The sequence below is a fragment of the Gracilinanus agilis genome, chromosome 2 (genome assembly GCF_016433145.1).
Source record: "Gracilinanus agilis isolate LMUSP501 chromosome 2, AgileGrace, whole genome shotgun sequence".
In the NCBI taxonomy this organism is placed as follows: Eukaryota; Metazoa; Chordata; class Mammalia; order Didelphimorphia; family Didelphidae; genus Gracilinanus; species Gracilinanus agilis.
This window is the reverse complement of record NC_058131.1, coordinates 689671426-689698434: the sequence shown is the minus strand read 5'-3', so window position 1 is coordinate 689698434 and position 27009 is coordinate 689671426. Positions and strand designations below refer to the sequence as shown.

The following is a 27009-nucleotide window of genomic DNA, read 5'->3' as shown; positions in this document are numbered from 1 at the left end:
AGAGAGAGAGAGAGAGAGAGAGAGAGAGAGAGAGAGAGAGAGAGAGAGAGAGAGAGAGAGAGGGAGAGAGAGAGAGAGAAATCACTTCAAAAACAGAAAGTTGGAGGAACACTTCTCACTGGTGTAAGAGGAAAGAGTGGACCAAGCAGCACTGCTTCTGTGAGAATCAGCAGAACTTGGAGCAGCCCAACATGCTGTGACACCATCAGAGGCAACAAATCTATAGAATGAGGAGCCCAGCCCAAGCCACTCTACACAGGTATAGAAGACAGAAAATCTACAAATCTTCATAGGACAGCAGAACCCTGAAGCTACAAGGAAGCAGAGAGGGGGACCAACTGAACTACAGGAACCTACTCATTCCCATGTGGTGGCAAACTGCCTGAGGTGGAAGAGCCCAGAGCAGAGGACCTGCCCAGTCCAAGCTACTTGGCAGGGGCAAGGAAACAACAAAGTAGGGATCAGACCAGGCCATGAAACAGGTGGCATGGGGTGCTGAAAATAGCTGGACAAAATGGCTGCAACCTCCCTGCCCCTCCAGAGCAAACCAGCAAGGCCACTTCCTTAATAGACATACTGTGAGAAACAAAGGTAGCTAGGCCTATCCCAAGTACCAAAGAAGAGTACTCTGCCAGCTTGGAGCAGCACTCTCTTTAACCCAGGAACAGAAAACAAATTCAAGGTTATGGGGAAGGCAATGGGGATAAAAAGTAATGAGGAAAAGTAATGGGGGGGGGGCAACTAGAAAAATGAACAAAAGACAAAAAAAAGGTTACTTTAGTGATAGGAAGTACCAAAATATGAACTCTGTAGAGGACAATAATGCCAAAAAGCATTATATTCGAAGCCTCAAAGGGAAGTGTGAAAAGTTGTCAGGCCCCCAAAAAACTCCTGGAAGAACTTAAAAAGAAATTTTTTAAAATGATAAGAGAATTGACAGAAAGACTCAACAGTTGGGGAAAAGTTCACTGAAGAAATCAGCTCCCTGAAAACTAGAGTAGGCCAAAAGGAAAAGGAGGCACATTGAAGAAAACAACTCCTTAAGGGATAGAATGGACCAAATGGAAATGGAGGTTTAAAAAACCCCTGAAGAAAACAACTCTTTAGAGTAGGATTGGCCAAATGGAAAAGGAAACACAAAAACTCAAGGAAGAAAATAACTCACTAAAAATTAGAATTGGTCAAACAGAAGCTAATGAAACTGTAAGATATCAGAAAATAAGACAAAATTTTAAAAAATGAAAAAGTAGAAGAAAATCTAAAAAAAGGGGAATACAATTGGTGCTCACCAAGAGAGATTGTGGAGAAAGGAAGAGGGCTGAGCAAAGAGCCAAGGAGATCACCTGCTTTAAGAGCTCAGGAAAAGGATGAGAAATCAATGAAAGAGACAGAGAAGGAGCAAAGGGAATAATAGCAGACATGCATATAGTACTTTGAGATGAAAGGAAGAAAAGAAACTAGAAAGTAAAATAATAGAATAGAGGAGAGGCTTTAGGAGAGATCTAAGCATCTCTGTAGATAGTTGAAAAGAATCCAGGGAAGAGGAAGAGATGGAAGATGAATTAGATTCATGGATGGAGCAACATCTGATTTACTATGGGTTGGGGTTTCTAGCCCAGCTGAGAACCCCCATCCAGTAAAGGTGGGGTGGGGGTCTCTCTTTTTGTTGTTCTGTAGAATTAATCATAACAGCTGGAGGGGAGAATGTGCCTCCTCTCCCCATTGAGGAGGCCGTGAAGATAGAGCTCCCTATCATTAGCAATGCTATGCTGATTGGAGACCAGAGGAAATTTCTGTCCATGTTGCTGACCTTGAAGGTATCATATAATGTTCAGTCATTTCAGTTGTGTCTGACTATTTGTGACCCCATTTGGGTTTTCTTGGCAAAGATACTAGAGTGGGTTGCCATTTCCTTCTCCAGCTTATTTGACTGATGAGGAAACTGAACTCAGGAAGATGAGTCTTCCTTATTCCAGGCCCCGTGCTCTATCCACTTCACTGCCTTAATGTAATAATAATAGCTAGTCTTTATATAGTGCTTTAAGGTTTGCAAAATGCTTATAAATACCATCTCATTTGATCCTTTAGGCTAGGGGGTGGGAGAAGGGGACAGAAGGTATTATTATTATTATTCCCATTTTATGGATTAAAAAAACAAGATATAACAAGGTTAAATGATTTACCTAGGACTCACATGGGGGAGGGTGGTGTTAAATGTTTAACAATTAGCTTTTTGAAAATGTATAACATGCTTTTAAATTTAATCTGCATTATTGACACTTTCTTAAATCTAAACAGTCAATGAAATAATAAACAAAGTCCTGCTTGCCGATTTCCAAGGCATAAATGCTCAAGCTAAAAATTTCAGGATTTCGGAGCTGGCTTTCCCACACCCCTTGCAACAGCTAACAAGTGCCTGAGGCAGGATTCAAATCCAAGTTTTCCTGACTGTTACACTCTGTTGCCTTTCAAAATGAGGGGATTAGAAGGGGGGAAATAAAGCTTAAAGAAACTGAGATTCTGCCCCAAAACAAACTTAGAGCCCAAAAACATGAAATGGAGAATCTTATTTGAGGAAGAGCCAGGAGGCTGATGTCATTGGATTGCAGAACACATGGTGTGGTAGAAGACATAAGAAGACTGGAAAGGGAGGGAAGGAGGATATAGGTTATAAAGGGCTTTCAATACCAGATCCAGATGATAGGAGGAAGGTATGAGTCAGTCTGATATTCAAATTAGCCTAAAATCATCAACAAAGTAGATAATACATGCATGCTTTACTCTTTCTTCTTTCTTCTTCTTCTTCTTCTTCTTCATCATCATCATCTTCTTCTTCTTCTTCTTCTTCTTCTTCTTCTTCTTCTTCTTCTTCCTCTTCCTCTTCCTCCTCCTCCTCCTCCTCTTTCTCCTTCTTTCTTCTCTCTCATAGATATGCATGTATATATAGAATGTGCATATATATTATATATGCATATATACTCTATACATAAACTCAATACTATATATATATACTCTACAGAGAGTATGTATAATATATTCTCTATAGATATAAGAGAAATATAGATGACGTATGCAAGAAAGATGTATAAACTTCCTTTTAAAAATTAATCCACATTAGCCTGAGAATTTGGGAGGTTTTGGCCAATAGCCCAGAGAGTCTTATCTTCCTTCATTATAATTTAGAGTAGAGAGATGTTTGTTGAGATTATTGAGCCTGGGGTTTTCCATGCATACCTCCCAATCATTGGCATTTCAGTGCACTCTAGATCCAGAAACTTCAGATCCAACTGATTATCTTACGGATCAAGCCTTGGAGTTCTGCCAGAAGGTTGGCAGCAAAGCCACGAAAGTGTCGGAGATAGTGGGCAGGAAGGATGAAGCCATTTACCAGGCCATCGAAGAAGGCATCCAGAGAGTCAATGAGAAAGCTGCTGCCCAGCCTTACCGTATCCAGAAGTGGACCCTCCTGGAAAGGGATTTTTCCATTTCTGGGGGAGAATTTGGTAGGTTCTTTCTTGCCTGGCTATGTGTAAAAAAGATGGGCACCAGGGATGTTAAAATATAATCTAAATGGTTGTGGGTACACACGCTGGGTTGAAGGAGAGACAGGACCAGGATAGGGAGACCAGAGTACACAACTAAGCTGCTCCTAACTGACAAGAATGGCTGTTGGCCAACTGTCAGCCAGCTCACCCCTAGGCCAGAGTCTTTGAAACCAGCAGGCAAGGTAAAAGCTTTTAACAGTTTTAATTATGTTAAACTAAAATAAAGGTGGGATAGGGGATTCTACACTAAAACCTAATGGGCAAAACCACAGGGCAAGGGGGAGGACTTAACTTCTCTAATACTAATTGACCTAGGCCAGGCTGGGCATAAAGGAGCTGTTCTGGAGGCTGCTTCAAACCTGGTTCCAGCCAGGTTTGACCAGCACAGCTAAAGGGCCTGTGGGTGGCTTTGAGGGTTTCTCACAGTAATCCACAGAGGATCTCAGGATGCCAAAAGCCAAGGTGGTCCAAGGTATCCAAGCAGAGAGAGTGTGCTTGAGATGCTGTCCACCAGACCCCACACTCCTCCTCCACCTGGTGCTGTTATGTAGTTCTTGTCCTCTTGTTAGAAGCCACCACCACTCAGGATCCCAGGGAAATCAGGATGCAGGTCTGAGATCTCCCAGGGCTAGCAACAGTTTGTGCCAACCATTAATGGAGTCCCTCTCAGAGCACAAGCCCTTACTTCCTGCTCCTTCATTCCATCTTGGAATGTTCCAGCCCTTCCTGCTAGGTCAACCTTAATACTTAATTACTAACTAATTTTCCTCACAACATATGCAATGGCCAGGAGGGCTGGGGAAGGCCATTGAGTGGAGCCAATGGGAAGAAAGCCAGGCTTGGTTGACATTAGCAAGAATGAATTCTAGCAGTGGTACCTGTGACCTTTCCTTCTTGCTGTATCATGATGGTGACTTCTGTTGGGCTTACAAGTCCACTCATGCCCCAAGATGCTTTCCAAAACACTATCTAGCCATTCTTCCTCCATCTTGGATCTATGAAGTTGATTTTTAATTTTTTTTTAAAACCTTTGCCTTCTGTCTTAGAATTAATACAGTGTACTGGTTCCAAAGCAGAAGAGTGGTAAGGACTAGGCAATGGGGGTTAAGTGACTTGCCCAAGGTCACACAGCTAGGAAGTGTCTGAGGCCAGATTTGAACCCAGGACTTCTAGTCTCTAGGCCTGGCTCTCAATCCACTGAGCCACCAGCTGTCCCATAAGGTTGATTTTTTAGAATCTGAGGTTAAGACTTTGCATTTATTCCTATTACATTTCATCTTATTAATTGATTCAAGCCAACAAGTTGTTTGTGGAACCCAGGTCTCTGATAGCACAAATTCTAGTTCAATCTCGATACATTTGCTGTAAGACTGAGTGAAAATGGAGATTTGTCTTCTGCCCTCCCACATTCATCAGTAAAAACCTCCTAAAATGCACCTTTAACTGAAACAAACACAGAGACAGCCTTCTGTCCCCTCTAATGTCCAACACAAGCCTTAGTTTCTGTTTTTGACCAGATCTGATTGACTGTTCTATCCTGTCCTGCTCAGAGATCAAGGTCCCCTGGTTACTGCCTACATGATCATACATTTCTGTTGTCAGGGCGATCAGGGCCCCCTGGTTACTGCCTACATGATCGTACATTTCTGTTGTCAGGGAGACCAGGGCCCCCTGGTTACTGCCTACATGATTGTACATTTCTGTTGTCAGGGAGACCAGGGCCCCCTGGTTACTGCCTGCCAAGTAGCTGTGCTGCTGAGGTTTGTCACCTGTTATTTGGGGCTCAGGTACTTGTTTTGGTTTGTCTTTCAGGTCCTACAATGAAACTGAAGCGCTTAGCAGTTCTTGAAAAGTACAAAGAAGAAATTGAATCATTTTACAAAGAACCAAACAACTAATGGGGCTCCTTTTCTAGTCTCTACTGAACAGATGCTTTGGGTATTTCGTCCCTGGGAATCAGGTTATCTTAAAACTGGGGCACAAAAAGATTTCCCAACAAATCTGTTCGGCCTCCAAGGATGATGGAGTCTTGGGCTAGCCACAGCTGTCAGACCGTAATGCAGCTCTGCAGCTGAATACCACAAAGTGGCCAGCTTCACTTGTAGATAGTTTGAATTCTGTACGATTATATTTGTTACACATAACAAAATGCAGCCACCTTAACCCCTCCTCCTCCGTGATAATCTTCAGGCTTTTTGGCTCTAATTTTAGATTCGATGAGCTGCAAATCAGCATAGCAGAGAAAGGGAAGCCAGGTCACCTAACCTGTCCTGGAAGTGACTTAGGACTAACGCACGGCAGGCAGTGAGAGGTGACTCGCTTACCTGCCAAGGATAACAGCTTGCTGTCTGTACTTGATCTGAATGTGCCAGCCATCCAGGCCTGGCATTACCTGTTATGGTGCACACCTACGACCCAGCATTTAATGAAGCTGCTGACATTTCCCTCCTAATGGTCATAATTCAATAAATGTACAATTTGAACACTAAACCAGGCTTTCAAGGGGACTAAGTATCTGAATGTGTTCTCAGTTGGCGAATGACAGCTGATCTGACCTTCCCATCCTTCGTAGGGCTCCATGATAACCTAAAAGGATGATCAGCCAGAAAGAACAGACTACTCATTTTCAAAACTCCTGAAATGACACCGTTTAGCTATCTGAAAAACTTTGCATAGAAGACAGAGAAAAGCAATAACGACTTTGCTACCCACTGCGAGATGCACCCCAGGTGGCTAGTGTAGAATATACCAATAAAACACATCGACGGTGTGGTTGGGTTACCCGGCTGAGTTGTATCCCCCAGTGCTGGCTGAGACACTAGCCGGGCCATGTTAGGAAGGAACTGGGTCCAAAGGACTTGGGTGCTAGAAAAACAATTCATCTTCACAGGAACACGTGCACACAAATTATACATCTTTACCGGTTTTTAAAATCTTTATTACTTCACTATTTGTTTTGAACCTGACAGGCACTCTTATAGGTAGCACAATCCAACAAAAATGCAGAAGCAGCAGGATAAAATGGAGTGTATACATCTGGAGCAAGCTGAAGCCCTGGCCATGAGCCTGAGGGAGCCCCTTCCCCTCCCGGGGGGACTGAGGAGTGACCCAGGCACAACTCTTTGGCCGAGGGCATGATATGAAATAGCTGCCACCTTGCTCCTACAGGTTCATGGAGCAGTAAGAGGAACAGGTCAGCCAAGGGCCCCGAGCACCACCACCCTAAAGGACCAAAGCAAAACCGCCTCACGTGGCAAGGAGGACTCACATTAAGAGAAGGACCTTAATGTTGGATGACTGAAAAAGCACCACCCCCTCCCTCCCCTGGGCCTCAGGAAGCCCAAGCACCACCTTAATGGCACAAAGAACCGAGGGAAGGTTTTGTTCCTTAGTGTGTGACACCCCAGTCTACAGCTGCTCTAGTTTAGGCAGCCTGGCAGCAACAGGTTTTGTGTTGGGGTTTTTGTACTGTTATTTGTTCAAGGAAGGCAATAATTTGGTGTTCCCTGTAGGAGAACGCACAGATGCTGAAATATACAGTGAGGTGGGAGTCAACATCTGGGGCTCCTCAATGCGGCCCCAGAGCTGACAGTTTCTCGGTGCCTTCTCGGACAGCAGCCTCGTTAGCGGAGGGACAGTTACAGACACAGAATACACACATGACCAATGCAGTGATAGCTCCAGGGGCAGGGACGGCCAGGGATGGCCAGGGATGGCCGGGTACAACTATGCGGAAAATTATGCAGATCGACTTACTCGATCACAATGTACAATCAACATCTGATTGGGGGAAATGTCGCCCTGGTTCTTCACAGAGAGCACTACTGCAAGCAAAGAAAGGTTAAAGCCACCTTAACAAAAATAGCTCCACACGTATTGTGTGGGATTAGAATGCCACTGTGTCTTCCATAGATTATCTAGATTTGATAACCAAAAAAATACATCTCTGATTAAATATATCTCGGGTTTGCAATCTTTATTCATGCATATAATAAATTTTTTGGAGAGCAAATCTCTTTTTTTCTTAGTTCACTACACAACTTTAAAATGTATCCTCTGTACCCTCCTTGATATGACTCTCCCAGGAAATTCCTCTTATACCCGTTTATTTTTATAAGAATGTCATCTTGTGCTATGTTAGTATCCTGTATCATTTCCATTATACTTTATATACTCCAAGGAAAATAGGGATTTTCTTTAAAAAGTTAGCTGTTTCTCCTGTTAATTTAGTATCTGGATATTTACAGCAAGTCTTTCAGTTGAGGAAAAAAACTGTTCTAACCGAAGTGTAAAATGGTTAACAATGGAAAATGACAGGACAGGGATCCATCCTTGCAATATATAAAACATTTTCACCAGAGAGAGACATTTAATAAATAAAACAAAGCACTGGAAAAAAGTCCATTGGAAGCAGACGTTGGAGGGTCACTCTCGTCCAGGGCACAGAATGGATTAAGAAAAGGCCCAATTTAGAATGTTTGCTCTGTCAAGAAATATGCAACCTCAATGTATACAGATGGTACGGTCTACAATAGCTTTTCCTATTGTGTCCATAAGGAGTGACTGCTGCCTAGCAGGAGAAGCTTTCCTTTAATCTAGGTCTTTTACTCGTCGGCAGATCTCCTCCGTGAAGTCCGAGCACTTGGCATTTCCTCCCAAATCTTTTGTCAAGCTCTGAGAGGAAGGAAAAAGGAAAGTTAGAAGGGCCCAAAGCCCAGCTTGGCGAGTCTCAGTCAGAACCAGACCACCTCCCCTGTGGGAGGGGCCTCCCTGGGCCTTGGGGAGGAACAAGCAGCAATCAGTGGAGGTGAAGAGTCTTTTGAAAGCACAGAGTGGCTAAAGATCACGGGGAGGGTTTCCTACAACTTTACTCTGGGCATGTCAGCTGGGACTCAATGAACACAGGAGGAAAGAAGAAAGTTTACGGAGAACGAAGTCCAAATAGTGGGGCCCCAAGATTTTTCAGCAATGGGCCCTGTGAATTTAATTATATTCGTTTCAATCGCAAATTCAAAATGGATATCTACAGGCTAAAGAAGGCAATACTAATGCTATTGGAAGGCAGGCCATTGAGCCCCGCTGGCATGTTCACTTAAAGTTCTGGGTTTTTAAACCCCTCACCTTCCATCTGAGAATCACTACTGTGTATTGGCTCCAAGGCAGAAGAGTGGTAAAGGCCAGGCAATGGGGGTTAAGTGACTTGCCCAGGGTCACACAGCTGGGAAGTGTCTGAGGCCACATTTGAACCCAGGACCTCCTGTCTCTGGCTCTCAAACCACTGAACCACCTAGCTGCCCCCTAATTACAGTTTTTTAAGAAAAGTCTCTGCAAGCTGCACCCCAGTGAGGCAGGCTATGTTTGGGCCACATGACAGAGGCTTGGACTCCGAGGGCCCTATGATCCTTTGTGAACTTGTTGCAGTACCTCTGGTTGTGCAGATGAAGCCAGAAAGGGCAGAGAATCCAAACCACAGATAACCTACAGGACATTGGGCAGGCAGTCGTTAGGTAAAGTCTGCTTTGCTTTTTGAGGTTGTACCCTTGGGATTTACATACCTGTGCCTGGTACAGAGAAGGTACTTAGTAAATGCTTAAAACTGAATGTCTGGGGCAGCTGGGTGGCTCAGTGGATTGAGAGCCAGGCCTAGAGATGGGAGATCCTGGGTTCAAATATGGCCTCAAACACTTCCCAGCTGTGTGACCCTGGGCAAGTGTCACTTAACCCCCATTGACTAGCCCTTACTGCTCTTCTGCCTTGGAATCAAAACACACTATTAACTCTAAACTGGAAGGTAGGGGGTTAAAAAAAATAACCCTAAATTGAAAAGCACATTGTTGGTGTAAGTAGGGTGCAAGTACAACTAATGATGACTTGGCCTGACACGGTACAAAAGCCATGATTATCCTCATCCTAATAAACTTAGACAAAGCTGGGGAAGGTGTGACTGCTAGGGAGAGCTCCAGGAAGGGCCTGGGAGAGGGCAAGGAACGACGGCCTCTCCGTGGCCATGGATGAGGACCAGGAGGGAAGAAAGGCCTCAGAGGAAGGCTGCACAGCGAGAATGCCCACCCACTCCACAGCTCTCGGAAGCAGCAGGGATGATGAGAACAATCCGTAAAGAGCATTCGCCAGCAAATCTCTCAAAGTTTAAGAAAACTGCTGCCCAATTGTACACACTGAATTCTGACCTACAATCCTGTGCTGGATTTGGAGGGATTTGGAATTAGAACTGAGGTTCCAATTCCTACTTAATAATTATGTGGCCTTGGGCCTCAGTTTCCTAATCTGTAAAATAAGCCACAGATCACAGACTTTGACAGAGCTGGAAAGAAACCTGGAAGCCAGAGAGGCCAAAGAGGCCAGAGAGGCCAGCCCTCCTTGTACAGATGACATAGCCAAGGCTCGGGTTCGTGGCTTGTCCAGAGCCGTATGAGGCAGGATTCAGAACCAGCTCTGCATCGCTTCTGGCTTTGGGCACCTTCTCCATGACGTGGTCCTGCTTCTCGAAAAACACTTGACCTTTAAGGTCTATCCTAGCTCTAAATCTATGATCCTGGAACCCCAGACAAGAAATGATTTAAATCCATATTTGCCATGATTTCAGTGATGGTGTGTGTGTGTGTGTGTGTGTGTGTGTGTGTGTGTGTGTGTGTGTGTGTGTGTGTGTGTGTGTGTGTGTGTGTTTTAACAACATCCTGGTAGAGTTTTTAAAGTTTTAAATGCCCAACTTACAGTTTAAGTTCTTCTAACTGAAGTTCCTAACTTTTAGGTTGTCTCTTTTAATACGTAGGTTGTAGAGCTAAGTGAATGCCAGGCTGCTGGAATGCCCACCAGGGCTGGGCAGCAAGAGGGAAGCCGTCCCTGGCAGTTGTGACTGGCTCCTCACTTGTCCTCTAGCACCCAAACACCAGGAAGTATTTCCCCGCCTGTCACGATGGACACAAAGTCACTCCATGATGACCCTCTTTGTAAGCCAAGTCCCTCTACTGGGATTCTGGCCAGCAGCAGCCTTACGAGGCTGACTGAAGAATTTCTGACCCTGAAGAGGGAGAAAGGGCCCAAAGGGAGCCCTGTACCCTCTGGAATTCAGGGCACACACTGGATCAGGTTCCTAAACTTGACTGTGTTTTGGACCTCCAGGGACCTCTGGCGAAACCCAGGGACCTCTTCTCTGAATCGTGTCTTTAAATTATTGAAGGAATGCTAAACTTCTCATGGAGGTTAATGAAAATAAACATGGACATTTTTTCCCCACCTGAATTTATGGATTCTGAAATCAAGTCTCACAGACCTCTGGATCATTGGTTAAGAAATGCTGTCCAGGGGCAGCTAGGCGGCACAGTGGAGAGAGTGTCAGGCCTAGAGACAGGAGGTCTTAAGTTCAAATCTGACCTCTGACATTTCCTAACTGTAGGTCCCTGGGCAAGTCACTTAATCCCAATTGCCTAGCCCTTGCCCTTCTGTCCTAGAGTTGTCACTAGGGCAGAAAGAAAAGGTTTTCTTTTTTTTTAAAGAAAACGAAACTGATCTCCTCATGAGGATCCACACAAGGGCTCAGACACCAGGCTGCCTCTGGTGAGGGCTGAGGGGAGGGACAGCCAGAGGCCAGACTATCCACGCAGGTACCTTCCCATCTTTAATTGTGGCAAAGCAGGCAGTCTCGATCTTTGCGGCGTGGTCGTGCATCCCCATGTGGCGCAGCATCATCACGGCACTCAGAAGCAGGGCAGTGGGATTGGCCAGGTCCTTCCCGGCAATGTCCGGGGCCGTTCCGTGAACCTGCCAACAAAGGGAACTACTGACCTCTGGAGAATCATAAGAACTAGCCAGGACCCACAGAAGCGCTGTTGGGGGACAAGAGACAAGTAATCACCCCTCTCTAGGGCAGAATCAGCTTGGCACTGGGAAGGGAGGATGAGGCAGAGTCAGACCACAGGCCACGACAGTCCAATGGTCACGGGTCTCTGAGCTTCATTCTCTTCATCTGTAAAATGGGGACAAACTGCAGAGCTCTCAGGTCTTAGGGCCCTCTCTAAAGGGGAACCACTCAAGCCTCATTCTATCTTTGCCCTTTGAGAGTTAGGCCGGGGAAAGCAGGTCCTCCATCAGGTTCCTGCCCAGCAGGAAAGGCTTCCAGGACAGCCGGGCTGTACTGAGGAGAGCTGTGTACAGCTGAGGTCTGAGCTGGCTAAGGCGCCAAGAGGCTCGCTGCCAAGGGGGAAGTTGGGGGGGACCCACCAGCCACAGAGTCTTTGTGGCCACCTGTGAAGACAGGAAGACACGGGGCATATGCACACCAATGGAATCATAGCCATTGCTCTCTACAGCAAACATTGGGAAGCCAGGAGGTTCTGAATGCAGAGGGGCCCCCATCTGGCCTAACTGGCACCTGATCAAGAAGCCCACTACCACATCCCCAACAAGGGGGCAGCCCCAAGGGTCAGGAAGTCTTCTGTCCTGGCACCAAGCCCAATATTGCCTTTTTGCACCTGGCCTCCACTGTATGGGGCTCAGAAGAACAAGGCTAACCCCTCTTCCATGGGAAAGCCCTTCAAATATTTGAAGTTTCAGCCGTTGTATTTGTAGGCCCAGCAGTTAGCCCAGTGCCCAGCACACTATATACCAGGCCTCAATAAATGCTTGTTGACTGATTCAAGATGTCTATCCTCCCCCACCCACTGTTTTCCAATATAAACTTCAACCAAAACTCACATAAGCTCAAGTCACTCTGCCATCTTGGCTGCCCTCCCTGAAGCATTTTCATTTAGCTCATTGATGTCCTTTGTCTAAAAGCACCAAGAACTCAATATAACATTCCAGTCAAGAAGATCTCAGTTCAAATCACGGCTCACCATTTTCTGCTTGTGTGATGGCAGACACATCACCTCTGCTAGACCTGTTTCTTCATATGGAAAATGACTAAGTTAGACCAAATGGCCACTAAGCTGCCTTTCAAACACAGACCCTATAATGCTCTTGGCTGAATATCTACTGTGCATATGCTTTAGTGGAAAAAGCACTAGATTTGGAAACCTGGGTTCAGATCCTGCTGACACTCACTTCCCGGAGGTGTCAGTAACCATAAATGAATCACTTTAGCCTCTCAGCCTCCACTGCCTCAACTAGAAAACAAGCACAACATCGACCTCAGGCAGGGAAAGACAGGCACCCTAGTGTATGGCTGGTGAAGCTGGGAATCCAGCCATTCTGGAAACAATTTGGAATTATGCAAATAAAACGACTAAAATGTCCACACCTTTTGCCCCAGAGTCTCCTGCTAGGCCATTGGGAAGAGCAAATGTGATAATGGTACCCACCAACACATGGCAGACTTATGTGAATATCCCATGATCTGAAACTATATTCTGGGGAATAAGATCTTATGGGATCTAAGATCCATATACTAGGGAGAAAAAGATCTATCCAAGTCTAATAATAAAGGAAACTTTTCCAAAGATGAACATCAACCAAGAGTTTTCCCCCCAAATAACTTCTGTTAAAACATACAAGAAGGTTATCCATAAGATCACTAATAAGGCCAAGATCAATGCAAAAACCAAACGTGTCATTTTTCCTAAGTGGCATTCTTTTTTAGCAAATAGATTCAGTGCTCAGTGAAGCCTAGCAGTGAAAAGAATGTTTTGAACCCTCCTGGAGTCAGTGGGAAATCCTGGCCTAGAAAATCACAGTGCTGTTTCAGAGATCCTTACCGATTCAAAGATTGCGACTCCGTTGGCGCCAATGTTTCCACTCGGTGTGACACCAAGACCCCCTATAAGGCCAGCACAGAGATCACTGAAAGAGAGAATTCTGAAGTAAATTTCCAAAACGGGATTGGGCCCAAGGCCAGCTAAACTGCTGACTGGGCAGAGTCCAGCAGCAAAATCTTCCTTTAACACTTATTGGGAGATTTGTCTCTGAGTTTCTTCAGAATACGAACTGTGTCTTCTTAATGTTCATGTGTATCACTTGGCACATGGCAGGTTACAGCAGGACAGAATCACTCTCAGGGGGTTTATTTATGAATGGTGCTGTGGTAGAGAGACAGACTTACCTAAGGATGTCCCCATACAAGTTTGGCATCACAAGAACATCAAACTGGGACGGATCTTGTACCATCTAGAAGGAAGAACATATTTGTGGAGTGTAGAAAACGAGCATTCTCTGCCACAACCCCCCCAAGCATAATTCTTAGTATATACTTACATTCAAACATACTGTATCAAGGTACATCTCATTAAATTTAATATCTTTACAGTTTTCTGCAACTTCCCTGCACTTTTGGAGAAAAAGCCCATCTGACATTCGCCTGTAGTTAATTAAATAAAAATTGTTGAAAGCAAAGCCTTAGAGAAGCAACTGATTAAAGTAGAAAAGCCAAGCACATCAAGGAATAAATGTTGGGAGCCTACTGCCCTGGTTTCAGTTAGAATTTAAATTTGTTTTAGGTATTTGATAAAATGTAGGCTGAACCAAATACCCCATGGGTCACAAGCAATGAAGAAGGGGAAGGGAGACAGAAGCCAGAAGAGAAGGCCAATTGCCTGGGGAGCTCAAAGGTATTAAAATGCAGAAGATGAGTCTGATTTAGGCCACTCTTACCCCACAAAGTCTGAGAAGCATCAAATGTTAGAACATTCTGACAATACCAATCAGCCTTGAAAGTCACTGATTATAAAGTTTTAAATTTGACACACTCGGAACTTTTTTTGGTTAGGAAAAGGAATCCTTTATACATCTGGGAGGCAGTTTTTAGTGGGACAGAGGATTGATTTATACTTCAGTTAATATGGCTAGAAAGCGACTAGTAAGGGACAGCTGGAAGACGGCAGCAATTCCCCAGGTTCTCCTTCACTGTTCAGCTCACTTTTAGAACAGAAACCAAGCCTGTATCTTTGGATGCCTGACTGCTTGACCTTGCAAATACCGTTAGCTCTTCCATTCTCCAAAGATTTCTGTGAATAATGGCAGGACCTTATCAAAGTGGGAGGAGTTCTGGATTTGGAGAAGATGACCCGGCTGCTACTTAATTACCTGAAGGACGATGGGCAATTCCTTTCCTTACCTGTAAAATGAGGAGGCTGGTCTCTATGACCTCCTCCTCCTTTGTCCTGACTTACTTCTTTAGCTTCAGACCCTCCAACTCTCAACAGCCCCAGTACTTTAATTCCCCCTTCATTACAACAGTTTCCTCATCTGTAAAATGGAGTTAATGAGACTTGTTGGGAGAGGGCAGCTGGGTGGCTCAGTAGATTGAGAGCCAGGCCTAGAGACAGGAGGTCCTGGGTTCAAATCTGGCCTCAGACACTTCCTACCTGTGTGGCCCTGAATAAGTCATTTAACCCCCATGGCCTAGGCCTTACTACTCTTCTGTCTTAGAACCAATACATAGTATTCTAAGATTCTAAGAAGGGCTTTTTTTTTTTTTTTTCTAAAAAAGGAATGTTGGAGAGGCTCAAATGTACGAACTAATGTACAGAAAAGCACTTTGTAAACAGGAAAGCACTGCCGCAAAGTAAGGCGATGGAATTGCCCTCACCATCGTGTCCTAAATTAACATTTCGTTCAATCATAGTAAGAAATCATTTTTCAGAGCTTACATCCTTAAGAATGCCTCCACCCCCACTTTTTAGAGCCTTTGGCAGCCAGAACCCTTCCCAGGGCCCCTTCGGAATCACATACATGATATTTGCTTTGTGCACGGCAGTCACGTTGCTTCGGTGATTGTTCCTGGCGTACTCAAAGGCAAACTGCGCAATCCGTTTGCTCGCTTCCTCCGTGATGAGCTTGATGCTCTGCACCACGCCCTCGACGATCTGGCAAAGACAAGCCCAGGGTCTCAGTGAGGAGGGGCCAGAGGAGCCCGAGGCTCCCCCAAAGCCAGTGCAGGGCAGCAGGCACTAAGGCCTGACAACACTGTGGAATGAGCCGGCCCCACACACCCCGCATATCCCAGGGCCTGGGCCTGAGAGCTCAGTGCTCGGGGAACCCTCTGAGGAGCCACAAGGCAAACTGGCACAGACTTAGAAAGTAAAGCAACAAATACCCCAGAGTGATTCAGGCAGGATGGGCTAGAGGTAAAACTTGAACCCAGGACTCACTGGGTCTGAGGCTCACTCTCTATCCAGGCAACATACAACATGACCATGTTTTATAAAAGCAAAGAGCGCCTGAGCCTGTGATCTTTCCCTCTTGTATAAATGAATCATTTTTTAAAACAAAATCTGCATTCAGACCGCTAAGAGCACGTCGAAGCCTGCCTACCACATGCTCGATGCCGCTGTATTCGCCTTCGGTGTTCTCCCGGATCGTGACAATGTTCACGTCCGTGTAGGGGGTCTTGTAGCCTTCGATGGAGACACACGGACGCACATTCGCATAAAGGTCAAACGTTTTACGAAGCAGAAGGTTCATCGAAGGGTGTCCAGCCGCAATGGGTGTCTTTAGGGGGCCTGCAGTGAACAAAGAGTCTTTGGGGACAAACCAGCTAAGAACAAACTCAAACAGGAGCGGCCCCGCTGACCTCTCGCCTCCCCCCTCGGGCCCCAGTTCAGAGTCCCTATGAAGGGACGACTCCAAGCCCGGGCTCAGGAGCCAGAAGAGGCAGGTTCGGCTGTCAGCCTCTGAAGCTAGGCCGGGACCCTCCTCCAGAGAGGGCCAGTGGGGCCTGGACCAGGGGCTCGCAGGGCTTTCTAAAGGCTCCCCTTATCACCAGGAAACATCAGCCAAGGTAAAGGAGGGTGTCAGGAAAGAAACAGGGAGGGAGGAAGACTCTGATGCTAACAAGCTGCTATGGCAACACGCTCTGAGATTTACAAAATGTTCTGCCAAGACGGACTCCTCGGGACCTTCAGTACTAAAGGCATCCTCATGCCTGTCTCACAGGGGAAGGAGCTGAGGGGGGAGGAGGAAGCATTGCAACCCAAAGTGATTCTGACTCCAAGGCTATCAAGAACAGAGGCAGGGAGGGAAGACCATTCTTAACTTTCCAAAAATCTGGCATGGACGGGGAAGAGAACTATGAGGCTGAAACTCAAGGGGGCGATGGGGCACAAGGAAAAGGTCTGTTCTGTTAAGGAAGGAGAAGACCAGAGTCTTTTTGTAGGAAGTCAGAAAGGAGGAGCCAGTAGAGAGCGAGAAGTCTGAAGATACAAAGGAGCCTAGAAGGTCCAGCTCCCCAGCTCTGACAAGCACCCATAGAGAGGCCGCCCCCTCAAACCGCGCAGGAAGAGTTGGCTTCCTTCCATTTTATAACACACACACACACTCCAAAATTGTACCTCTTGTCCCAGTAATGACACCCTCTCCCTCTCTTCAAAAGCAGCCATACCTTTCAGCCCCAACTTGTTTTTGTCCATGGATTCTTTGGCTTCAGGAGGAATCATCCACTTTCCTCCAGGCCCTTTAATGGCGGTGACATTCCTCTCTTCCCACTGGATGGGTGCCTAAATGCCACAGAACACATCATTGGGGATCAGGAACACTTTTGACCAAAACTGACACATTATTACTATATCTTCATCTTTTGGTTTCTTAAATGAGTTTGCATTTATCCTTTTGGAGAGCACACAAAATTATATGTTTAAAAAGTCACCACGGCCAGTTCCAGACACATGCCCAATGATCTTACTGTGCTCTTGGCCCAGAAGAGGGCTCAATCTCACACTTGTCATATTACCCAGAGTGACTTGGGGCATTAGGCCATGGGAAACAGCTGCCATATCCCTACTCTTCTCTTTCCCATCCCTACATAAAAATCCTAGTGAGATTCCTATATTTAGCTTATGACAAGGATCACAGAGAGATAGGGTAACAAGAAGAGCTAAGTAAGTGTAGGATTTAGAGAATCCTAGCTCTCTCACTTACTGCCCATATGATCTTAGATAAGTCAACTTCATCTTTCTTGTCCTCAGTTTCCTCATCTGTTAAATGGGGGAGAGGGTATTGGGTTTGATAACCTTTGAAGTCCCTTCTAGATTTAACTCTTTCATTTTATAAGCAATATAAGGCAAAAAAATAAGACCTATTCTGTTTTCTCTCTAACTCCAGAGAAGGGACTTCCTTGTCTTAACACTGTCCACTGCATTTGGGCAGTGACATTTTCCCCTACAATTCTCATCTCTTTATGGTGAGTTTAATGTTAATGGCACTAACAGAATTGTGTGGGAACAGCTTTGTTCATCTGCCTCTAGCTGCGGCTCCTCATTCATTGCGTGGAGATTTCCCAACTCCAGATGCTCAAAATTCTTCCTGAGCACTATGACCAACAATATTGGTGGTTTGGGCATCTCTTCAGTACGGCTGGTCCTCAGGTATCTGGGCCAGACTAGGCCTGGGCTCTACTTAGAGCCGTGGAAGAGTCTGCTGGAATTTGTACTCTCAGGAAGCGCATACCATGATGAGACACGAGAAGAGGGGAGGCTCTGAGAAAGGGTAGCCATGCACATCAAAACCTACATTTTCTGGGATCTACTTTTCCATTAATTTTACTTAGTAATTACTTACAATGAGCAACTCGCAAGCCACAAAACAAGTAGTTCTTAATAATTTTCTTGAAATTTCCCCAATAAATGATATGTTCACATGCCTATAGTATTAAGAGGTTGGGTTGGTGCAAACTCTGGATAAGGGATGTTAAATTGGCTCAGCACCAGCCCCCACCCCGAGAAAATATCCTGCTGTGTAGCAGAAAGACTTTTTTAAATGCCAGCACGGGACCCTCTTCAACTTACAAAGCAAACCCACCCCCTGCTCACATGTCCAGCAGTTATATTTAATGTTCTTCTTTTGGGCAAGATGCTCAGAGAGAGTAGATGAATCCCCAGTCAACAAGAATATGCTCTTTAATCTAACAATTCCTTGAGAGAAAGTAAACTTTGAGCAGAAACTGTTCCACATTTGTCTTTATCTCCTCAGCTTGGCATATAATAAGAGCTTTAGGAAAGCTTGTCAGCTGAGGTATTAAACTCTATCTCTAAAATCAATACAAAGGCAGCAGGTTTTAAAGTAAACTATGCATTTAGTGCCCATGTTAAGAAACTTAATATACTTACACCCAATTCGCCCTTCTAAACAATCCATTAGCTGGAAAGGTTTTAAACAGAGACTACAAGTAAATTATTTTCAGAGAGCTCACATACTTTGGCAGCATCAAAAATCTTCATAACAGAAGCTGAGATTTCTGGTCCAATACCATCTCCTGGAATCAAGGTCACTGTCTGGGTCTAAATGTAAAAAACCATCATAAAATGCAAAACGGATGCTGTAAGAAGAGGTAATAACTAAAATGAAGGCTGTAAGCATATACAAAAGAGGATCAGAGCCAATAAAGGCTGTTTTACCAGTTCCCCAAAAGGGACCAAATGATCTTAGAAGTAAAAAGAAAAGGTTATCATTCCCTTAAATTGCCAATGATTCATCAAAACAGCAAGGATGTCTACACTACCGCAGGTTCTAAAGTCAACGGCTCCCAAGTTTAACTCCCCCCCACCCCCACCCCCACCAAGGACTCTGCTGATGCTCATTAAGTGAGGTAAAAATTAAGTTACCAAAGAAGCCTTCCCAGTGCCACACTTGTTCTTTACAGAAATGCTAGGTGGCAAAGAGATCAGTCATCTCCGCCTTTATTCTAAAAGTGAAGAGAGATTTAAGGATTTCAAAAGTAATCTCTCTGGGAAAGCAAATTTCAAGTATGAAGAAAAACAACTGAAATTAAACCAGTGTGGTTTTAGGGATCTGACATTGATTTCCTTCCTCCCCACCCCCACCCCCACCCCAACTCTTCTGCTAAGTTAAAGATATTCAAATGCATTTTTGAACTGAGTTCTTGGTAAACTATATTGTCCACAACACTCTGAAGAGAGAATGAAGGGAAAAAAAATCAAAAGAGTCTCTAGGAATTTCTCAGTGTTGCTTTTAAAAATGACATTTTTAGCTAAGAAGTATTTGAGAAATGTTTATTTAAATAGAATGACATATGCTAAAAGGCTCTTTACTTTTCATTATCTTGTGGTATCAGTGACATTATCTATGTAAGGACTAATACTAGAATGAGAGGCAGTAGGCAGCCATGAAACAATGCCAACAATGCCAACGGCTCCACCCAAGAACATTTTGAACAAATGGAAACCATGGCTTGAGGGCACTGAATGAGTTATGATGAAAACCATCAAGCTCCTATACAATGATGTACCTAAGTGACTCAGGTTCTTTGTCCCCACTCCAAGTGGGGCAATAGAAAGCATTAGCCCCTTGCCTGTGCTCTATAAGCAGCCCCAGCAGAATTTAATCTGATTAGATGTCCCTGACGATTCTTTGCTTCCATTTGCCTTCCCACTATCACCTTAGACCACCAGCAGAGGCCTATTTAAATTAGCATATCCTCCTATTTCTTTACAATACTTACTCAAGATACACAACAGGGAAATGGCTGAATATTCTAATAACACTGGCACAAACATTCAATAATGACACAAGACTGGATAATTCAAGATGCTAAGCCCAAAATGTCACTGTGCAGGGTTTCTATTTGAAATACTGGCTCGGTTGGACTTTCAACTCAGGCAGCAACACTCATTTCTTAACCTTTGCACTAGCGGAGAGCTAAGAATCCTTTAGGTTCTTCCTTCCTGTTCTCCCAATAACATTTGATTGACTGTAAATTCCATTGGGCGGTCATTGGATTAGAGAAAAGGTCAGAGCCCTTCCACTGCTGAATAGGGGAGTTGGATTAATATACTTGGGTTTTATGGAAATTTTACACCATGAGATGTTATTTGGGAGTGTTGGAATTAAGAAACCCAAATGAGAGCATTTAAGGAGGAAATAAAAAAAAGATAGGGAATCACTGATCCACAACCTTAGACTGACTAAAAATGTGGAATCAGTTTTAAAAATGCACGGGTTTCTCTAATGCTGGGAAGTCTAAAAACAGCAGATTTAAAGTTAAAGCAATGAAATGTTAATAAGACATTCAATAAAGACTGCATAAACAGAAGTCTGCAAGGTCTATAAAAGCAAGAGAATCTTCTAATAGGCAAGTAAATCTACTGTTTTTAGGAAAGCTCAAAAAAAGTGCAGCCAGATTTGAAGGTTCTCAACAATTTTTGTTCCATTTGCTCTAATTTCACAGAAATTTCTTTTCAGAGATAAGATGAAATTGTGAAATATTACCAGGCTCAAGGGGAATTTCCATCTATTTTTAAACAGGGCTGGTATGAGATTTTAGTGTGACAAGGCTCCCTTGGCCAGCTGGAATAGAATTTTTTAAATGTGCATCTGACCTAACGGGTTCATGTACAAGTTAGTGAATAAATTTCACTTGCCACTGAACTGTGGGCTTGTCTACAGGTTTTCATCCATGGAAATTAAGTCTGATATAACAGATGTGCTAAGCACCTTTCTTGAGAAACTTCTAAAACAGAAAAATGAGAGGTACTCACACCACCAGCAAAACCTCGGGTCACCTTTTTTGGGTTGCTGAAGGCCCCCAGCAGCCGAGATACCTATTATTAATACCCAAAAAAAGAGTTAGTCATCAACAGCATTGAGTAATACATAGAAAGCCAAAGATAAAGAACTGAGGACAGTTTATGATCATGCTGGGCTGTAGACAAATGGAAGAACACTGGCTTTAGAGTCAGGGGAACCAGATTCAAGTTGTACCTCTTCCATGGTTGGTTACTAGCAATACCTTGGACAACTCAATTGCTCTTGGACTCAGTTCCTTCATATATAAAATCATTCCCAAATCTAGGAGCCTATGAACTTTTTGGAATATTTTACTAAAAGGTTGTAATTTCATCCCCCACATACAAAATCTGATTATACACTTCAAATATTTTTAGTTTTAGTCTAACTTGTTACCAATATAAAAAGATTAGTAGAAAAAAGCTTTACATTATTTCAAACCACTAATTTCTCTCATATCATCTGAGTGGAAACCTATTGACAGGGATAACATTTTAATGCTAATGAAAGCAAGTATTAAACCTTCATATAAGGATTTAGAAATTATATGATGTAACAACAAGAATTAAGAAACTTTATTAAATGCCACTTGATTTTTCTGTATTAATCTAGAGGAAGTAATGAAAATGACCTTTAAAAAGGCCATTACTATTAAATCATTTGAGTAAGTCCAAAGCCACATTGGATTACAGATAAGGTGAATGGATTGTGAAGAATGATTAGAAAAAAAGGGATAGTGTGGTGTTGAACAATAGGAGAATTAATGGTAAGAGCTGTCTTGGGGTAAAAGCTTAGGACTTGGAGGCAAAGTGAATTCTGACTCTGAGTCTTGTTTGCCTGTCTATGGGCAAATCTCTTTACCTTTTTGCATCCCAGTTTCTTCAACTGCTAAGATGATCTCTAAGGTTCTTTTTCCAGCTCCAAAGTTTATAATCCTCTAAGATTTTAAGAGTTGTTTTAAAATACCCTATACAAAGATTTGGGGTGCATTTCATCCTGGGCAGGGAAAAGACTTACTTGTCTATACTTTTATTCTCTGAAGCTAATTTAACATATAATTTCTACTAAGAGAACTCAAACAAGAATGGACAAGAGGACGACAGGCTTGTTCTGTTTGGCCTCAGAGGATAGAACTTGCAATGGTAAGGTAGTGGAGAGAGGGAGGAGCTGAAGAGAGGCAACTTCCAGTTTAACATGTGGGAAAATTTCATCAGAATTAGAACTGTCCCAAAGTAGAATGGTTTGTCTTCCAAGAGGGGGAATTTCCCAACACCAGAAGTCTTCAAGCAAAGGTTGAATGGCCATTTGTCAAGGATAGATTCTGCTCTGGCAGAAATGGAGCTGAATAATCTCTGAAGTATTCCTTCCAACTCTGAAGTTTAGGATTCATTATAGATACACTCTTCCCCTAAATCCTAGCTTTCTAGTACCAGCCAAGTGATACTACTAAGGACTGTACAGGGTGAGGAAATATGTTATGGAGTAAATTTCTCTTTCAACATTGTGTGTATTTGTGTGTTTTTAAACTCTTACTTTCTCTTCTAGTAACAACTTTAGGACAGGAGGGCAAGGGCTAAGCATTGGGGGTTAAGACTTATCCCAGGTCACATAGCTGGGAGTGAGATTTGAACCCAGGACTTGCCCTCTTCAAGCCTGGCTCTCCAATCTGCTGAGTCACCTAGCTCCCTTACAACATTGTATTTTAAAAAGCACTGTGGAAAAGTTGTCCACAATCATCCTATGCTCTCACTGTTTTATGGTCCATACAACTATCACTAAGAAAACTCCATTACTCCACCTACCAAAAGAGTTGTTTTAAAAAGATGCCCATGGACACAACACTTTGTGACAAACAACAGTTACTACCTTTAGATGTTTACAATTTTGCAACAATCTTCCTTTCCGCTGTGAAGAAACAAAGAAGTAACAAACCCCTCAAAAGTGGCTTCTGTGTTTTGGATGTCAAGCAGGGGGCCTTCTGATGAGTGTGGAATAAAGTCTGCTCCACCAAGCCTATACCCAGTGCTACTCATTTCAATGATTCCGGTCACTGATCAGTATGTTCAAACCTGAAGAGTGATCTGTAAATTCACGTCAAGATGCCGAGACTGGTTTGAGCAGGCACAGAGCAAAGGTCTAAGGATCAAAGCCCCAAGTCTCATCCTGAGCTCCATTACTAATTAGTCAGGTGACCGTTAGCGAGTCATTTCTTTGGCTTTTCTCAGCTCTAAAATGAAGGGGTTGGGGTTGACCTCTAAGATCCCTTCTGGTTCTGATGCCCATGATGCCAAGGCAATATGGCTGTAAGGTGAGCTCCCTGAAGCCAGGGACCATATCTTTATCCTCTTTTTCATTACTGTTAGACCCCTTGGAAAGCAAAGCACCATCTGAACACACTTGGTGGAATGCCAGACTCAAAGCAGGCCATCAGTGAATGCTTGTGAACTGAACAAATAACAGGGTTTTCAGTAGAGGTCTGAGAATTAAAAGGCAAGTAAGTATGGAGAACTGGCTTTGGTGTCAGGAAGAGCTGGGATACTGGCTGTGACCTTCCTTCTACAAGTCACTCAACCTCCCAGGGCTCCAGGCAGCTCTCCAAGAGTCTAAACTGCCAAACAGCTAACAATCTTCTTTGCTCCAGGGTGTTTCCTTTGCCTATCAAATCAGAGCCTTCTAGGTCCGCTAACCCTTAATTTATCTCAGTAACAACTCTAAGAAAAAGGCTAGGCAAACGGGTATAAATGACTTGCCCAGGATCACACAGCTAAGGGGTGTCTGAAGTCAGATTTGGCCTCAGGTCCTCCAGACTCCAGGCCTGCAGCTCTATCTACTGTGCTAGCTGTCTACCCCAAATCAGAACTTCTGACAAGAAAAAGTACAAATAATTAAAATAATTTTGGACCTTGCCTCAATATTATCATACCTCCTTCAAAAGCAGGAGGGGAAATGGAGGCCTAGTTAGTGGCAGAGATAGGCCTGGAATTCAAGTCTCCCTGCTGCCAAAACAGAAAATGCCTTATTACTTCCTCATGAAGAAAAGTTAAGTTCCCTAATTAATAGAGTGACTTGATTTCATATGCCACAGATTGCTATTCTTGCAGTGGACATCAATATAATAAAACAAAATTAATATTTCACAACAAGCAGAGGTCTTTGCAGGATGAAACAGTAACATGGCCCTAAACGTATGGTTAGAGTCCAATAACTGTGACTCCTTTTGTGAAGGAAGTTGGATAACTGTAAGCCTCTTGTAGTCTCTCACAATTGACATCACAGAAAAGACAACTGATCAAGGAGAAAAAAGTCTAGGTGGCATCAGATGTTCCAGGGTGGCAGCACAGTGTCATACAAAGGATGCCCTGGTCTGGGTCTTGGAGCTAACAGACCTGAAGGCAGGTCCTGATCTTGCCACTAACTACCTTTCTGACCTTGGACCAGTGATTCCATTTCTGTGGCCTCACTTCAGTTTTCTCACATGAAAAATTAAGGAAACTGAACACAATGAACTCTAAGGTTCCCTCTAATATTAGGTGATCCGGGGGTAACTGCTCAAGGCAGAGGAGAAGGCTAGCTAGACCATCAGGAGATGTGAGGCCTGTTCTCTCTCACACCAATGATTTTCTGTGACCTTGGTCAAAACACTTGATCAGTTTTTAAAGTCCCAGTTTTTGTAGCAGAGAATGCTACAAGCACTCATTATTTACTTATCTCTTCAAGGGCAAAATCAAGTTTTAAAAAAATACTTGGCTGTCCTCAGGTAGGAAAAAAAAGATATTGGCAGAGGTCACACAATGGTCCAGGAGAGAACTTAAGAGAAACCAAATCTGACAGCAAAAGTGCCCTAGGAAACCCTGATCTGAAAAGATCTCCTACTCCTGATGGTCAGAAATGCATAATAGCCCTCGCCTGGATCCTGACACACAAAGACAAATCATGTAGCCAGGGAGACTTAGGACAGCATATGAAGTTAATACTTCTCTCTGGACTAAAGTGAAAAAGTCATGACAAGAAACTTAAAAATGTCACTATATGAAGATGGGAAAATACATTAGAGGATACATATTACTATCTGGTAGCAACCAAGCAGACACAGATCTCAGCCGGAGAACTCTAAAAATGTCTAACTCCTTTGTTGGTACCTGTTTACATTCAAATCAAGAGGTAGAGGAGGGTTCAGCAGATAAGAGAGCCAGGTCTGGAAATAAGAAGTCCTGAGTTCAAATCTGATCTCAGACACTTGACCCTGGGCAAGTCACTTAATCCCTGTTGCCAAGCTCTAACTGTTCTTCTGTCATATAACTGATACTCAGGACTGATTCAAAGACAGAAGGCAAGAGTTTTCAAAGATAAATTTAAAAAATAAAATAAAACAAAGGGGTAGCAAAGACACTTTGGAAGGCTACTTAATAGTACCAGTCATTCAGTCATGGTTTCCCAGTAAGTCCCACCATATCCAACAAGTGACACTAACTGGAGTCAGTGACATTTCTTCTAAAAAAATGGGAGTAGTTCATGCTGGACAGAGCTCTGAGAAGTCAGCAGGAAACCTTTTGCTTCTGCATAGAGGGGTCAGTTTGGAGAGGTCAGAAAAGGCAAAGGACCCTCAGAGATGGTCCAATCCTAATCCCTTTAGTGAGCAGAATCCCTTTTTAGAGTATCCCCAACAAATGGCCATCCAACCTCTTCTCCAAGAGCTCCAGGGATGAGGCAGCCACTACCTCCTTCAGCAGCCAACCCATTCCTTCCATTAAATCTAAATCTGCCTCCATTGTTGCTGCTGCTGCTCTCAGGATTCTGGTACCTGCAGGAGAAGTGGCACAGTCTTTCCAGTGCCAGAAGGCAGGTATCAAGTGCCCCCTGGGTCTTTTCTCTAGTTCTTAGATAAGATGGTCTTCAGGCACTTCACCAACCCAGTGTCCTCTGGACTGGCTTATCCATATCATTCTTGGTTTTTTAAACCCCGAATTTCCTACTCAGAATCAATCAAGAGCCAGGGTCCAGAACCCCCTGGCTGCCCCCTATATCCTTCTTAAGAAGGGGGTCCCCACATGACACAAAGGAGGTCTGCTCTGTGCCTGCCCTCAAGGTCTCAGCCCCAGAAGGTATACCCTCTCACTGACTAGGGGTGTGTGTTTCTCTCTCGCCCTCTGCCTGGCCCCATCCATCTGCCCATCTGCCCTGATGTCCCCTGCTGCCCCAGCGCCTCCATCTGCCTTTCCCTCTTCCCTATGACAGGCCTGGCAGTTGCTTGGAGGTCATCTAGGTCTGGCCCTTCCGAAGCTTCTCCAGCAGGTAGGCCATTCTCAATCTTTCCCCTGGTTTTCGTGCTGCCTCAGGCCCAATGGAAGAGCCTTGGGTTCGAATCCTGCTGGGCCTGGTACCGCTGGTGACCTGTCACTGGTGCCTGGCGCATGGGAAGAGGGGCGCTCAGCCCCTGAGTGACCTTGGGCTCATCCTCCCCGGATCCGTGTGCCGGTGGAGGACCCGCCGTCCTAGCTCCCTGGGTGACCTTGGCCAGGTGGCTCACCCTCTCCGGGCCTGCATGATGCTCGGCCCGGATGGCCCCAAGGTGCCTGGCTCAGGTGGAGATTCTCAGGGCGGCTCCTTGCTGGGGCCGGGCCCATTCCCGAAAGGCCTTTCTCACTCCCTACCTCCCGCGGGGCCCACGAGGCCGCCCCTCTCCCAGCGCGCCTCCTTGCCCGGGCGCCTCCGTGACCTTGACGCCGCCCCTGGGCCGGGCGTCGGGGAGGGCCGCGGGACTGGGAATCGGGGCCCGTGTCAGGGCCACCTTCTCCCCGTGACCCGTGCCCGGAGGCCCTGCTCGGGCCGGGTCGGGGTCGGGGCAAAGAGCCGCAGGGGCGCACGCGCACTTGCAATCCCCGAGGCCCAGCCCCTCCGCGCTCACCTTCGGGATCCACGCGGGACCTGCCATCGCGTCCGCTCCTCAGGAACCGGCGGCGGCGGCTGCGCGCAGACTCCCTCACCCCCGGCACCC

General features: G+C 44.7%; 2 protein-coding genes across 2 annotated transcripts in view; one reads left to right on the top strand and one right to left on the bottom strand.

The window, feature by feature from the left end:
* Positions 1–5443, top strand: part of ACSBG1 (acyl-CoA synthetase bubblegum family member 1) — a 97052-nt gene extending 91609 nt beyond the window's left edge. Inside the window, exons 10-12 of the mRNA XM_044660287.1 lie at positions 1678–1817; positions 3257–3503; positions 5358–5443. Of these exons, the coding sequence (XP_044516222.1) occupies positions 1678–1817; positions 3257–3503; positions 5358–5443 (473 nt within the window). The remainder of the gene's footprint in view (positions 1–1677; positions 1818–3256; positions 3504–5357) is intronic.
* Positions 5444–6461: 1018 nt separating this feature from the next.
* IDH3A (isocitrate dehydrogenase (NAD(+)) 3 catalytic subunit alpha) lies at positions 6462–27004 on the bottom strand. Its single transcript, XM_044659164.1, has 11 exons — positions 26920–27004; positions 20987–21049; positions 18686–18769; positions 16876–16990; positions 15810–15997; positions 15228–15361; positions 13752–13854; positions 13600–13664; positions 13256–13340; positions 11172–11324; positions 6462–8219 (listed from the first exon to the last, which is right to left on the bottom strand). Exons 1-11 carry the CDS (start codon positions 26944–26946, stop codon positions 8136–8138), a joined length of 1101 nt encoding a protein of 366 aa, XP_044515099.1. The 5' UTR covers positions 26947–27004; the 3' UTR covers positions 6462–8135.
* Between the last annotated feature and the right edge of the window lie 5 nt (positions 27005–27009).